The sequence below is a fragment of the Liolophura sinensis genome, chromosome 4 (assembly GCF_032854445.1).
Source record: "Liolophura sinensis isolate JHLJ2023 chromosome 4, CUHK_Ljap_v2, whole genome shotgun sequence".
Lineage (NCBI taxonomy): Eukaryota > Metazoa > Mollusca > Polyplacophora > Chitonida > Chitonidae > Liolophura > Liolophura sinensis.
The window spans coordinates 15,467,163-15,482,507 of record NC_088298.1 but is presented as its reverse complement, the minus strand read 5'-3'; the positions used below and the strand labels follow the sequence as shown (position 1 = coordinate 15,482,507).

General features: G+C 36.7%; 1 protein-coding gene across 5 annotated transcripts in view; it reads right to left on the bottom strand.

Annotated features, from left to right (window-relative positions):
* LOC135464929 (muscle M-line assembly protein unc-89-like) overlaps positions 1-15,345 on the bottom strand; it is an 83,369-nt gene that overhangs the window by 20,836 nt on the left and 47,188 nt on the right. For 4 of the 5 annotated variants that reach the window (XM_064742505.1, XM_064742507.1, XM_064742506.1 and 1 more), the window contains 6 exons: positions 10,751-10,825; positions 6,884-7,027; positions 5,590-5,765; positions 4,540-4,614; positions 3,210-3,521; positions 1,157-1,192 (listed from right to left, as the gene is read on the bottom strand). In XM_064742505.1, coding sequence (XP_064598575.1) covers positions 1,157-1,192; positions 3,210-3,521; positions 4,540-4,614; positions 5,590-5,765; positions 6,884-7,027; positions 10,751-10,825 — 818 coding nt within the window. The remainder of the gene's footprint in view (positions 1-1,156; positions 1,193-3,209; positions 3,522-4,539; positions 4,615-5,589; positions 5,766-6,883; positions 7,028-10,750; positions 10,826-15,345) is intronic. The other variant, XM_064742508.1, reaches the window with a different exon arrangement.

The following is a 15,345-nucleotide window of genomic DNA, read 5'->3' as shown; positions in this document are numbered from 1 at the left end:
GAGACAAGGTACTATACTTCATAACATAAATGTGTATCAAAATTAGTACGCCTGCACCGACACCAATAGAGGACTTCAATCACATATTTACTCCCTCAATCAAGTTGATGAACTGATTTTGTTGTGCTCAGGTACGTTGTACATTGCAGGATAAATTTTCCGCCTACATGGTTAGTACATTTTCACATAACTGAACAGAACAAAAGTTAAAAAAAACAACAAAAAAACAGAACACTTTATAAACACTTTAAGGTAACAACACTAAGCAGATGATCAGGTATTTGCTCCAGTGTATTCCTGTTTATTTCTTTGTATTTAAAGGAGAAGAACACTTTAAAAAATGACACTATAGGCTGAAAAGAGCACATTTTTTTTCTATCTGGTGGTGCCTGCTGCATAATTTTACCATTTTCCTTCGCCATACACATAAAGCCTGAAAACGGCAAAGCTGGCATAAATCTCTGAGTCCATCGTGTCCTCCATCTTTAACACCCTGTAATTTATGTAGGGGGTGTGTTGCCTCTCAGCCAATGAGAGCGGTTAAAATTGCTGGTTTCATGTAAACATAGAACCTATGTCTAAGATTCCTGCTTCCCTATTGTCAAGCAGAAAACAAATGTACTGTTCGCTACCTTTGAGAAGAAGAGTTCTACCAGAAAAGTACGAGCTGCACTTCGGCCGTTTCCGACGGAAATTCTCCTCCTAACACAGAAGACTTCAGGACTAGTTCTATAGGCAAAATGTAGCGGATTTTGATGTTGACTTCATTTATAATTTATCAACTTGAGGTACATATTAGAATTTTTGTTATGGCATGCACCTGCGAGCAAATGCATACACTTTTCAGTGGTATTTGTTTGACATTTAAATTTTCTTTTCCTTTTACAGAAGGACTGTAGTTAAACACCATCAGTACTGAAGAACTTTTGATTTAGATGATGGCCGCCACTCTGGTCGGAATAAACCGGAGAACCCCGGGCAACCCGCTGACCACTGACAAATACTGATGAACTTTCTAACATTTGAAGAACAGATATGACCCAATAAATATTGAGAAAATTTCTTTTCAAAGAGTCCTCAGTAAACAGTGTCATTGAACAGCCAGACAAAGCACAGTTACAGCCAGTAAAATTATAAAAATTGTAAAATCACTTACCTTCCAACCTGAACTCTTTATCTGTTTTTTCTTTAGCTAAAAATAAACAAAAGGTACAAAAAAAGTTATCTTACAACCTTCCTGTGTATGACTGGAGAAAACTTGAACTCACAATGAATGCACTGGTGAGAGGCTCCTGGGTCATTTGCGCCATGCTGGCACGCTAACCACTTTGGCCACGGAGACCCACTGTATGCTTTTAAAAGCTCTAGGTAAAATGGTTCTTCAATGCCGACAAAAAAATAATGTTAACAAGAAGTTAATGGACGGATGGATAGAGACAAACAAAAAGTCATACCATATTGCATTTTTCTGTCCAACATCTTAAAAATTAAATTTTACTTCAAAGTCTGTTAACGGCACTATATTACCAAGCGAAAAAATAACATCTTTGGAATCTATTCTTGTCCATAATTTGGCCCCTTAATGCTATTTATTTATTTATTGGATTGGTGTTTTACGCCGTACTCAAGAATATTTCACTTACAAGACGACGGCCAGCATTATGGTGGGAGGAAACCGGGCATAGACCGGGGAAAACCCACTACCATGCACAGCTTGCTGGCAGACCTTCCCACGTACGGCCAGAGAGGAAGTCAGCATGAGCTGGACTTCTTTCACTGTAATATGAGAGCTATATAGGAAGCTATGCGTGGAAACAAACATTTGTGTACCAGCCGTCAACCAATGAGGACTTTCCGGGTCTATAATCGCAAGGCAAATTACCAAAACGACTAATAACACAATCCACCAAAGAATTAAAGTATAAAAGGTATATCCCTTAATGCTAAACCAGACATCAAACTTTTGTGCAACGGATTGTATGTCTTTCTACAACTCTTTCGCTGCAAAAACTATAACCTACATGATAATGAAATGTTAGCAAAACTGCTTTTGCTTAACACTTTTGCATTATTACCAAACAGTTATATACAAACATTCCTGGTTTAAATATGTGTTGACCACCATATCTGCAGGAATTCTTTCATTCACATTTCTATGAATATTATACTCATAGTTCTCTACCGTTTTAGGAAAGTAAAAACATATATTTTGCAGGAATTTGCCTACATGTAATTAAGTTTGAAACGTTTATGATATGAAAGCCTAAAATCCTATCTTTGATTGACATTTATTGCCCATCCCAATATTTATTTGATTGGTGTTTCACGCCGTGCTGAAGAATATTTCACTTATACGATGGTGGCCAGCCGAGCAGAGCTCGGGAGAAACCCACAACCATCCACATGCAGGGTGTTGGCAGACTTTCCTACGTACGGCTGGCGAGGAAGCCAGAATGAGCTGGACTTGAATTCACAGCGACTGCACTGGTGAGAGGCTCCTGGGTCATTAGCACTAGCCCGCTAACCAACTGAGCCACGGAGCTTCCCCCCCCCCACAACATGTTTCCCCTGGCCTCTGCTGAGTTTCCTCCCACCCTAATTCTGGCTTCGATCAAAAAATAAATACTCCATACAATAAATACTACAGCAGTTAAACTTTTGCAGACGAAGAAACCATATTTAAACATGTCAAGGTTAAAGGACTTTTTGGCAGAAGATTCCCACTGGTGAAAGAAAAGAATATTCAAGGACTTCCAAGAATTTACAAACCTATGTTTTCCAGACCACTGATGGACCAATCAGGTTAAGTGAAAACTACTTTGGTACCACATTTATCAATCCATTTTGATTTATTTATTTGATTGGTGTTTTATGCCGTACTCAAATATATTTCACTTATACGACAGGAGCCAGCATTATGGTGGCAGCAAACCCGGCTCGAAACCCTCAACCCTCTGCACGTCACAGGCAGAGCTTCCCACTTATGGCCTGAGAGGAAGCCAGCATGAGATGGATTTGAACTCACATTGGTGAGAGACTCCTGGGTCCTTGCGCAGTGCTGATGCACTTACAACATTGGCCATAGAAGTCTTGTCATTTTTGATCCCTCCATCCGTAAAACAACTAGCGTAAGGGCAAAAATAATAAATTGAAAAAAAAAACAAAAACAAACAAAACCCCTAAATTCTTGACAATAAAATTCAACCTACGTAGGCGTCTTTCCAGAACAGCAGCAGTTGTGGGTTCACTCATGCCATTGTCGTTTTCGGCACGAACACGAAACAGGTATTCAGAATTTGGGTTAAGCCCCTTTGCTTGGTAGGCCGTGGTTGGTATCATGCTGGCCATTCTCCTCCAGTCGCCTGTTGGAAGCTCGCGTGACTCCACGATGTACATGATGGGTTGTGCCCCTTGAGACTTTGAGGGAACGTGTGCTGGTAACCACGAGAGGCGAACAGTGTCAGGAGTTTTGTCCAGCAACACTGGCTTCTGGTCAGGCATCGAGGGAGGCTCTGTAATGGCTGAAATGTAAGAGGGAGGACTGAGTTTTAGAAATCAGCCTTTTTTGACATTTTTCTTGATGATTATAAAGAAGTTTTGTACAACACCTGGAGAATGGAAAATACTTCTGATATATAGTTCTCATTCATTCATTTGAAATAACCTCAAAATAAAGTGTATTTTAATTTTATAATAAACTTATCCAAAAATTAAATTCAAATGTCATCTATTTATCATTAGAGAACATGTCAATTTAAACAAAGTTTCTGGCATTGAAACAGTACATCCTAAATGCAGTACCAAAACTGAAGCAGTTGCTGTCATGGAAATATATTCTTCACAAAAAAAACAAAAACAAAACAAACAGACTTTCCACTGAAAAACACTTTAACGCATGCATACATGTATTTACATGTTAGAACACCATAGTTTTATATGCCGTTTTACTCTTGTGACAACCTGATATCATTAGTGATTCGGAATAAGGGTTAAGCCATTTCTTCACTTGCTTTGATTAATCACATGTATTTATTGATTTTTTTATTTATCTTATTGGTGTTTTACGCTGTACTCAAGAATATTTCACTTTTATCACGGTGGTCGGCATTATGGTGGGAGGAAACCATCTAGACCCCAGGGGAAACCCACGAAACCGTCCAAAGCCCATGGGAAACCCACAAAACCGTCCAGAGCCCGGGGGAAACCAACGACCAGGTGATTAATTATTGATTTACTGATTGAAGTATCATGCTATGCTAAGAATTTTGCACATTAAGCAAGGTTATGAGTGGGAGAAAGCAGAGAACCTGGATAAAACCACTGATCTTTATGACTTATCTTACTAACTTTTTCACCTGCATTAAATATTCCTAAACACAAGTGGATCAATTAATCATCATAAATTATTTAGAGCTTTTGTTTAATTTTGTTAACAGTAAATTTTATTCATGAGTTTATTTTCGCAAAAAAAGGCATGGTTTAAGCTCTCAGAATGTTTAAGAAGAAGGTGAGGTGTTTTATTTGGGGTCAAAGATTAACCTTTTTTGAGTGTTTTGAGGTCATCATCGATGCCACGCTCAGGAGAGAGTCTGAGAGGATCACGTCTGGGTAAGGCTGGAAACCAGAAACAGTTAAAACAGACATTGTTAAAACAAAGAACATTTTAACAAGAACCAGTTCAAACAGAATCAATTGAAACTGATTAACACAAACTTTAAGCACAGATACTGTTTGAACATGAACAGCTAAATCCGAATTACCACAGAAACTGTTACCATAATTCTTCAACCTTTTCGCATGTTTGGAAGGAGTTCATTCAAGCATATTCTGAGTGTAGCAGCAATTTAGATGTAGACTGATAAAATGACACTTTTTGTGAAGTCCTGAAATTGGCTAATCCAATCAATGTCGTTTTGTTTACAAAATCAAATTGTGCTGAAATTTGCTTTTTTTTATCAGTGAAAAGGTTGAGGAATTCAGGAAATATGACAAATTTATATACATAACCAGTTAAATTGTTAAATCTGTTAAGAGAGAACAATTACAACAGGAACTGTTGAAACAAACAGCAAAAAAAAAAAAAAAAATGTGAGAATAGGACAAGTGAAACAACAGCCATAAAAGTCAAACTTGATAAAACAGAGACATCATTGACCAAAATTGATCAAGAAACAGAGACATCGTCCAAAATTGATCAAGAAACAGAGACATCATCAACCAAAATTGATCAAGACACAGCTGAAGAGAAATTGTTACACTGTAAACTGTCAAGAATTTTCAATTTTCAATCAATTTTCAAGAATTCAAATTAAAACTACGCAAGAAAGTTCTTTAGATGCACCCCAAAAGTAAGCTACTAGCCTGTCATTGGTTTGCCTGTGAAATGTTAGGGAAAACGCTTTCAGAAATTCACAATCAGAGCTATTGAGGGTCTATAAACAGGGAAGCAATATTTTCTGTACATTGACTGACCAATGCTCCTTCTTTCACAATCCTGAGACATGGAATGTACATGTATATGAGAGAGTTATTTCAAAATCATCTAATAGTTTTCTTCACGCAAAGCAAAACATAGATCTCTTTTCTGACCTTCAACCCTGAGTTCTGCCGAGCAGGAGGCCTTGCCGGCAAAGTTTGCCAGTTTACAGGAGTACTGTCCTGCATCAGTCGGGAGGACGTCTTTTATCATCAGGTGATAGTTACTGTCCTCATCCTTTGACATGATGAATCTGTCACCACGCTCCATTGGAATACCGTTATGGGTCCTGATAACGAGAAAATAAACAGGTGTTCAGTGATCAGGGCTCACATATTTAAACATGCATTACCAGTTAAATCTGGTACGAACTTTAGTCTGGAATAGTCCCAGTCTGGACTAAAGTCTCCTTAGTTTTATATTAGGCCAAGACCGGGTCTATAATTTAAGCCAGGCTTAACTTTAATACACTTCTGAACAACCGGCTCCAAGTGACAACTGCACCAGAGTGACTAATAAATAATTTGTCCACTGAGACAGGAAAACCACCAGTTTACTCAACCGATAAAACTCTGATAGATGGACTCAGTGACAGACAAAAAAATGATACCATAGTGCGACCTACCAGACAATGGCACATATAATAACTAAGAAGTATACAGTTTACATATGTGTGCATGTATGTCAGAGAGAATTATGACATGACCAAAAGGACAAAATATTTGAGAAAAACAGATCAAAGCATACTCCCAGTTTATCCCATAACCTTGCCTTGGCAAGAGAGGACAAACCATAGCGCCAATTGGAATGCTTAATTCAATTCCATCCTGATCGGAAAAGCTAATTTCACTCATTTCATTGGACGTATATAGTAGATGAACAGAGAACATGACTTTCTTGAGATTTAGTTAGCCAAAAAAGTCCCAGCCAAAAATGGATGCAGCTATTAGATATGGCTTTGAAGGTAACTTTCAGTTTCAACCAGTAGCTTCTCTGCTGACTTTGGCGCAGCTGTAACTTTCCCAGCAGGCTCCACTAGTGTTCCCTAGTTTTCAGTTTTTGTAGATCAAGAAAGCTGACATTGCATTTCAAAATATTCTATAGGACCGACTGCAGGTGAGCAGGGAGTAAGTCGTTTTTCAGATCCAGTTTAGCCTGAAACCCAGTGTAGGGAGCAGAGACTGCATCTATGGCCACAGCTTTCACAAAACTTCATTTTGTAAATCAACTTTTCTTGTAAATCACATAGTTTATGGCACTATAATCCAAAACATCGCCACTGAGGAAATCAGGTACAAGAAATCTGATTTAGAATGGTTTTTCAGAGTGGTCCATGAATATCACCAGCTGAGTGAGACTGACCATAATCTCCCAGTAAAGGGAGGCAACTCTGACAAGTACACTCACCATGTGGCTGTAGGTTCCGGCATGCCGTAAGCTCGACACTCAAACTCCGCTCTTCTGCCTTCCTTTGTATCACAGTCCTGGATCATTTTTGTGAAAACTGGGGCATAGCCAAACTGTGGACCCATCTCCCCATTAACACCTTTCCTGTATCGGGGGGGAAAAAAGGGAGATAAATGCCTGTCTGTGGAGAAGTATTGACTCCTGACATTGCAGTAATAAGATACAATAGATCCATCCATCAGGGCACAAATTCACATAAAACTTAAAACAATAACATATAATAATTTATTCACTTATTTGATAGGTGCGGTATGATAACATTCACTTTCTGATCTGATATTTACTTTTTTTGCAACACAAAAAGAGTTACGAGACCAAAGTAGGATTTTTCTTGGCACAAAATGAAAAAGAGACAGTAATTAAACAGCAACATTTTACACCGTACTCAAGACTATTTCATTGATATGACAGCGTTTGGCGCTGCGGTGGAAGGAACATGTTGTGATGAATGGCACATTTATACATGCCCTCTACTGAGATATCAATAGCTGCCACTTATTACAACCATTGCACCTGACGCAAAAGTTGTACCCGATAATTACGATGTTAAGGATTACACAGGATTCCAGTCAGAGCTGATCAATTATAATTCACATATGAGAGAATACAATGGACACAATGTCCCAGATTACTAGAAACCACCTCTGCATCAACATCAACAAGGAACGAAAGCTGAAAGGATTTTAAATTGTCAAACTTTACAATATTAGGATCGATGCAGGCTTCTGAGAAAATCTCAAAATCAAAAGTTTAGTTCTGAATATGTTAGAATATGGTACATGCATGCAAACAAACAGACATTCAATTTTTCTGTGATTTATTTCATTCATTTATTTATCTGTCTGGTTGATTAACACCATTCTAAAGAACTTTTCACTCAAATAACCGAAGTCCAGTTACTCTAGGAGTAACCAGAGAAAATCCCCTGACTATTGTTCTCTCTCAAATTGCTCCTACAGAAGTATTCACTATTAGCGATTGTCACTTTTATACTCCACAAAGAAGTTCTCTAACCCATTAGTAACGTAGTTTCTTATTTCTAACCCACGGCAAATGTAAAACAAAAGAAAAACAAACAAATAAACTCGAAAGCATGCCATGTCATGTAGCACATCAAATAACAACAAGCATCAATGTATAAACAGAAAACATTGGCTACAGTTATATACATGTATGTTGGCGTACTAGCAGATACGTGGCTCGATCTACAAAGCGTCTGTAATTTGCGACAGGTGCAACTGTTATGGCAAACGTATCACTTTAGTATATGTTACAGTGACAGTTACAATTGCGCAAATTTGCGCACTCTTTGTAGAAGGGTCTCTGGTCTTTCATTTGGTTGATACGTAAAATTTATTACGTAAAGCCTAGACATCTTAATTTCTAAATGTCTCAAAACCACAAAAAGTGCTTGTGTTGTAAAGGATCAGTGTGAATATTAGTTTTAGTGCATCAGTTTCGGTGAAATTCTACTCTTTACTGATCAAAAAAAAAAGTGCCTGTGAAAGCACATGCTTCTCAATTCCTACAAAAAAAACCCCATCTATGAGTACAATGGTACAGCAGATAACAGAGAAATGTGTGTTTTTTTTTTCATACTATGGAAATCGCTGCACTGGTTTTATTAACTTTTCAACCGCCTTTGTAACCAAAAGTTTGAAATATTCTGAGAGAACTATGGAGCATTGAGAAATAATTTGTAGGGGTTTATGATGTCTGCATCTTGATACAAACACATAATTTTTAGCATCATTTTTGCAAAAACAATTATACGCATAAATTCCATTGAGAAAAGTGCTGTAGAGATTTGCATTGGTCTTACTAACTTTTCGACCGCCTTTGTAACCAACAGTTTGAAATATTCTGAGAGAACTATGGGGCATTGAGAAATAATTTGCAGGGGTTTATGATGTTTGCATCTTGATACAAACACATAATTTTTAGCATCATTTTTGCAAAAACAATTATACGCATAAATTCCATTGAGAAAAGTGCTGTAGAGGTTGCATTGGTCTTACTAACTTTTCAACCGCCTTTGTAACCAACAGTTTGAAATATTCTGAGAGAACTATGGGGCATTGAGAAATAATTATCATGGGTTTATGATGTTTGCATGTTGATACAAACACATAATTTTTAGCATCATTTTGGCAAAAACAACTACATGCATAAATTCCACTGAGAAAAGTGCTGTAGAGGTTTGCATTGGTCTTACTAACTTTTCAACCGCCTTTGTAACCAACAGTCTGAAATATTCTGAGAGAACTATGGGGCATTGAAAAATAATTTGTAGGGGTTTATGATGTTTGTATCTTGATACAAACAACTAATTTTTAGCATCATTTCGCAAAAAAGCATTAATTCCACTGAGAAGAGGGCTGTAGAGGGTGAAAAGGTTGAAGATTTAAAGTAATCTTTTTTTTTCACAAAAATTAAAATCTGAAATCAGGAACACCAGAATCATGCCAGCAGAATCAAATACAAGCACAATCGTATCAGAATGCTGCAGGCAATCAGACGCTCAAACCACAACATCAACTCTACATGGGATACACACACAACAGAGCCCCTCTGGTTAAATGTTTTGTGTAGCCTCTGGTTAAACGTCTTCATTTTTCAAGTTGAAAATTTTGAAAAAATAATCATAATTTTTTTGTATCGACTTCATGGCTATCATAAGCTGCTTGCTGTACGGAATGCTTAGGTGAATTTTTTTTTTATATTGTTTGGTAAGACATTTATTTCTCAAAAATACAACTTGTCAAATGTTGCACTAAAATATGATAGTTTGTGTAAAAACTATACATATCTTTTAAATACATATATCAGCTCTGATCTTACTCAAAATACAATCATCAAGAAACAGGTGGCAAACAACCCCGTTTCATTGAAATTACCTTTTGAAAGCATTTTCAATGTTTCAATAAACTGCTGATTTGTTACATTTCTCCATTTAACAGTCTAATAGCAACATTTCAATAAATTAAAATACTGTTTTTGAAATCTAAATTTTAAGAAAGAAATCCAATAATACTGTATACCTGAAAAGCCGTCTTCTTGGACAGACCATAAGCATATTTAAGTGTAACATTACGAGCAGACAACAACCCAAGCAACTGGCCATTTCACTACATCCAAACATTTACTTCTTTAGACACAGCGAAATCTTCCAAACAAAATGACTTGACACAAAATGTTTTCTATGCAGTATAAATTCCAGCCTTTCAACCCATGAATCCCATTCCTGAGTTCCTACTTCGAGAGTTCCTCCCCGCCCCACCCCCTTCCCAAAAATGTTCAGCTCAACCCTACAAGTAATAATGTCTATCTTAATCAAACTGTTGAATAAATTTAGACAAAACCAAAGAAATGATCTAACTCTAGTTTTAGGGATCAAATTTTCCGGTGGCTAACTCTTAACGTCCGTACTGTGCATTCTTTTTAACGTAAGCCTGGAATTTCTAGTGACATAATCAGCCACTGAACATGATGACCAATCAAATGTTAATCTCTCATAAGGGAAGCATAAACTTATGCATTATTTCTGAGTGCACTTTCATCAAAGTGATTCAAAAAATCTTCTTTTTTTCCCCCCTTAAATGAAGATTTTTTTTAGGTTAAACTAGCAATTTAATATGGTTTCATTTTCTCTAGAACTATTTTAGTGCTATCCTATTTTTCTGTGTTACAATGCATTCAAGTCATTTTGCTTGGAAAACACATCTGTTTTGGGAAAAGGAAAGCAGAGGGGTATAAAGCTGTTTCAATCACTGAGGACCCTCCCCACAACATTCACCATCTACTCACACATCTCTCTTTGGGGATATTCCCAGTTGCCCCCGACGACCATAATCTACTGCTCTGTAAGTACTTTCACTTTTGCTATATATTTTTGGGGGGAAGAAAATTAAAGTTTGGATTTTTTCTTTCTTGCAACAGTGACAAATTAGAAAGGATTTCAAAATTTTATGAAATAAAAATAATCCATAAACTTTAGTCTTTTGTTAAGTACATTCTACAGTTATTTGTAGTAAAGCAAAATTCTACATAAACTACCATTCTGGGCTGAAAGTTAATAAAGTGCATAAATTATTTTTAATTCGTAGCACACAGTTTATATGTTACATTAAAGGTCAATATTAATTCAAAAACAAAAAAAAAATCTATATAAATTCTATTCTATGTTATCACTGGAAAGGATTCATTTCAAATTTTGTTTTGTTTTGAAGTTATGACATTGAAATATTTTCACAGACAAAAAGAGAAAAGACTAGAGAAGTCCTTCAATATAAGGGAAAGTAGAGAAAATACATCATTAATGTTCACATTTTTATATTTCTTCACAGCTGATTAATGAAACTAAACTTATTCATAAAAGGCTGGAGTGCCATGTTGCCAGAGTGAGATCTGTTGCTGAGATCCGTTGCTGAGATCCGTTGCCGAGATCCGTTGCTGAGGGAGTCCACTATTTTTTTTGATCCATGAATGCTTTTCTTCCCAACGATACGTTCTTGCATATTTCTTGAACTTCTGATTCCCGGGAGTTGATGTCCTGGTCCTTTGAAAGAAATACTGTCCCTGAAAAGTTGTCCAATCCAAAAAAATATCTGCTGCAGTTGACGGACTCCTTAGACTCGCACATCATTTTGTAATTCAAATGAAAATTTGTCCTTTGGTCCACTGTTGATAACAAATCACAAATGTTGCCTTTGAAAAAGTTTCTTCAAAATTATGGCACCAATCTAAATTCCTAATAAAGCCCATCACTGTGAATGGACATCAAAGGCACATGTTTATCTGGAAAATCAGTAGCCATGAACTAATTTCCAAGATGTCAGTGCTTTATTGTTTTTCGAGTGAGTGATTGCTTGGGGTTTAACATTCTATAATGTTTTTCAAGTGAGTAAGTGCTTAGGGTTTAGCATCGTATAATGTCTTTCGAGTGAGTGATTGCTTGGGGTTTATTGTTGTATAATGTTTTTAGAGTGAGTAAGTGCTTGGGGTTTAACATCATATAATGTTTTTCGAGTGAGTGAGTGAGGGCTTGGGTTTAACACTGTATAATGTTTTTCGACTTAGTAAGTGCTTGGGGTTTAACGTCGTATAATGTTTTTCAACTTAGTAAGTGCTTGGGGTTTAACGTCGTATAATGTTTTTCCAGCCCATTGCTATTTCATACAAAGGATGAATATAGGCACTGAAAACTGATCATCTCGCAACAAAATTCATTTGGTCAAAGTTGTTACTGCCCTGGTAATTAGTATTAACTTATCTTTGAGGCACAACGTAGGAATGAAAAAAAAAAAAAATTCATTAATTTATAAAATCCAAAATATTTTTTAATGATTTTCAAGAAGAATTTCATCATCAGAAGTTGCTTGCCTTTTCCTTGCAGTTCACCCATCTTCAAATCATGCAGATAAAGTTTGAAAAATAAACTAATTTCAAGGACTTTTCCCAAACTCAAAATATTCTCTCAGACATTCAAAATGAGTGACAGGACTGGTATGTCATGATTGAAGCACTGAGCAATTCTCCATCTGTGTGGATGTGGATGACTTTCTCTGCTGTATATGACAAGAAAAAAAAATCAAACATATCTCAAATGTTTTTCCGAAACTTAAAGCATTCACGAAAATTCCATCAAAATCCAAGAATTCAGCTATATTGGCTTTAAAGGTTTCAAGGCCAAATTATAGGCTCAGTTACAGTGTTTTATAATCTTGTACATTAACTGAATTCACAATTGATTTGATACACCAACTGTACCCACTGCTCTTTATAGAAGCTAGCTCTCTTTAGCACAGAGAAAACACAGCCCATACAGATGATGTATCCATAAACTAAAACATCTTGTAGTGATGCCAAGAACCATTTCTGTAATCTCTTTTAAATGGTTCGCAGATTTTGTATTTTCCACAGATTTTGTATGTTCCATAGATTTTGTCTGCTTCAGTATTAACAAGCACAATACATCTGCAGGCTATTTTCTAGAGTCTGCTTATATTTGTAAAAATATAATGTTTAAAAGCTAAAAATATATATTAAATTAGGTGCCTGATTGGTTAAAATTGAAAACACGGTAGAGCCTTTTGAGTTCCTCTGAACATGATTTATAGGTTCAACGACGAAATTTATGGTTCTAAATTAGGTTGTTGGACAAGTTAAAATTAAAAGACATCTCTGGAAAAAAAAACCAGGTGGAAGTAGTAATTAAGTTACAACTGCAAGTGTGTATGTTTTCCATGTTTTATGCGGTCAACTTACACGTGACTTTTGTTTATGCATACTATCTAGCTAGCGTTAATTATTAAAAATGAAAAAGCGAGTCATATCCAAGAATGAAAATTTAATAAAACAACATTTTTAAAGCTCTTTGAATCAGAGCTGTTAGGTTAAAGTTTATAATTATATTTTTATTTGATTTGATTTGTAGGGGTTTTTTTTGTTCGAAGTTTCTCCTACTATGTTCCACAAAGGATGAAAGACTGAGAGTTGTGCTATCCAAAGGTTGGACTGACATTGCCAAAAACAGCTTCAAGACAAAAGCAATGTCAAGAAATTGGTGCAGGGTTTCTGTTTGCAAAGGAGCCAGCTTTCTGAGCGGAATCCGCCAGTGGGAATCCTCTCATGTAGAAGAATACCAAAACATCGTTATGCCGTGCCAATGATTACTTCAGTCTGCCAAGAAGCCTGCCCATCTGGAACCCATCGTAGACAAGTCTTGCATTTGCGCATCTAGATGTACTCATGTTCTTATAGCCCATAACTGCTACAACCTTGTCTTGTAGATCTTGGACAACAGTGGCAATTGTGTCCATGCTTTTGCCATAATTTCTGAATTGTCTGACGGTAACTAGTGCAACATCTCTATCCACTCCTAGCTGTTGACAAATATGTCTTAAATGATGGAAAATTTCCTTTGGTATTTGCTACAGTCCACCTGTCTTTCAATAGGCCTGCTCTGAATTATCCCCCTTGCTACACTGCAGTGTCTATGACATAACTCAGGATAGGTTTTTAAGGCGCGAAACAACGTGAAGTGGGATGTCGCCTAATAAAGCATGCAGAATGTAGATTATGTCACCATATTTTCAAGTCAACAAATGTGAAAACACAAGTTTTTCAGTCCATGATACCAGCCTTTGAGAGTCTCAGAAATGACCAGATATCTTAAATGTCTTCAATATCTTAAGTCGATGTTTATCAGCTTAAGAGTTTACTGAAGCCGTCTCCTGTATCTAATTAGGGCCATGACTTAAAACTACCTCAGAATGGATTAAAAAAAAAAACTACATAACTTTTATCCTGGATATTCCAAATAAGTTAATAATATCAAAATCTGTCTTAAAGCAAAGGTCTTCAACTACATGTGGCTTATGCCCCTTTAGCACCAAAACTTGCCATCAGCCATTTTCAGAAGTCCCACCTAACCACAGCTTACTCCCAAAAATGAACTTTTAATGAGGAGAGTGGACTCCAGGAGGTAATTCAGTGCCGCCCTATTGAGCTGCATTTGGAATTCTGTTACACACAATGGAACAGGTATTTATATAGACCTTATGACTGATGCCTTCAGTTAACCATTGAGTTCGACCACTTGGGGAACACATCCTAGCTAAATGCCTTCATTGCTGTACCAGAGTATTTGGTACACAGAGTTCCCCCATTCTCTTCCCTACCTCAAAAAACAGTCACTAAAGTTTGTTTCCAGGAATGACCTTGGCATAAGGTATTTTTTGCCTGTTAAAGGATACTAGCTCTAAGACTTGTAGTTGTAGTTGTTGGCTTTGTAGTTGTTGGCTTTGTAGTTGTTGGCTTTGCAGTTGTTGGCTTTGTAGTTGTTGGCTTTGTAGTTGTTGGCTTTGTAGTTGTTGGCTTTGTAATTTTGTAGTTGTTGCTTTGTAGTTGTTGGCTTGATTGGAGTTATAGTCCAAGGACTGATTCCACAGAGCCACTTCTGACTTCAATCAAAATTTAAGACCTCGTCAGAATGCTTAATTTATGGTACTAGAAGCTAAACTCTGGAATGTTTGTCTTAAGATAAAATTGATGAGGTGTACAAAATCTGAACCCCTGTAACCCCCAAAATAAGCTACAAAATCATACTTTTAGATTCTGACTTAAGTCAGAAATGGCTTTGTGGAACTGGCTCCAGCGCCATCAGGATACTTAGAACAAATACCAAAAGCTGGCAACCTACTTAAATTTTGGTCTCCACTGTACTATCACACTGTTATCAACATTGGTATGAAGTCTATTATTATAGCTAACTCATCTAGTTACTCTCCGAGATTCCTGCTGAACTGCCTAACTATCCACTCTCAATTATTGTAGGTTTGTTTATTCTAATAAAGCGAAATAAGTTATTCTACCTATAATACCCATATCTACCAGAATAT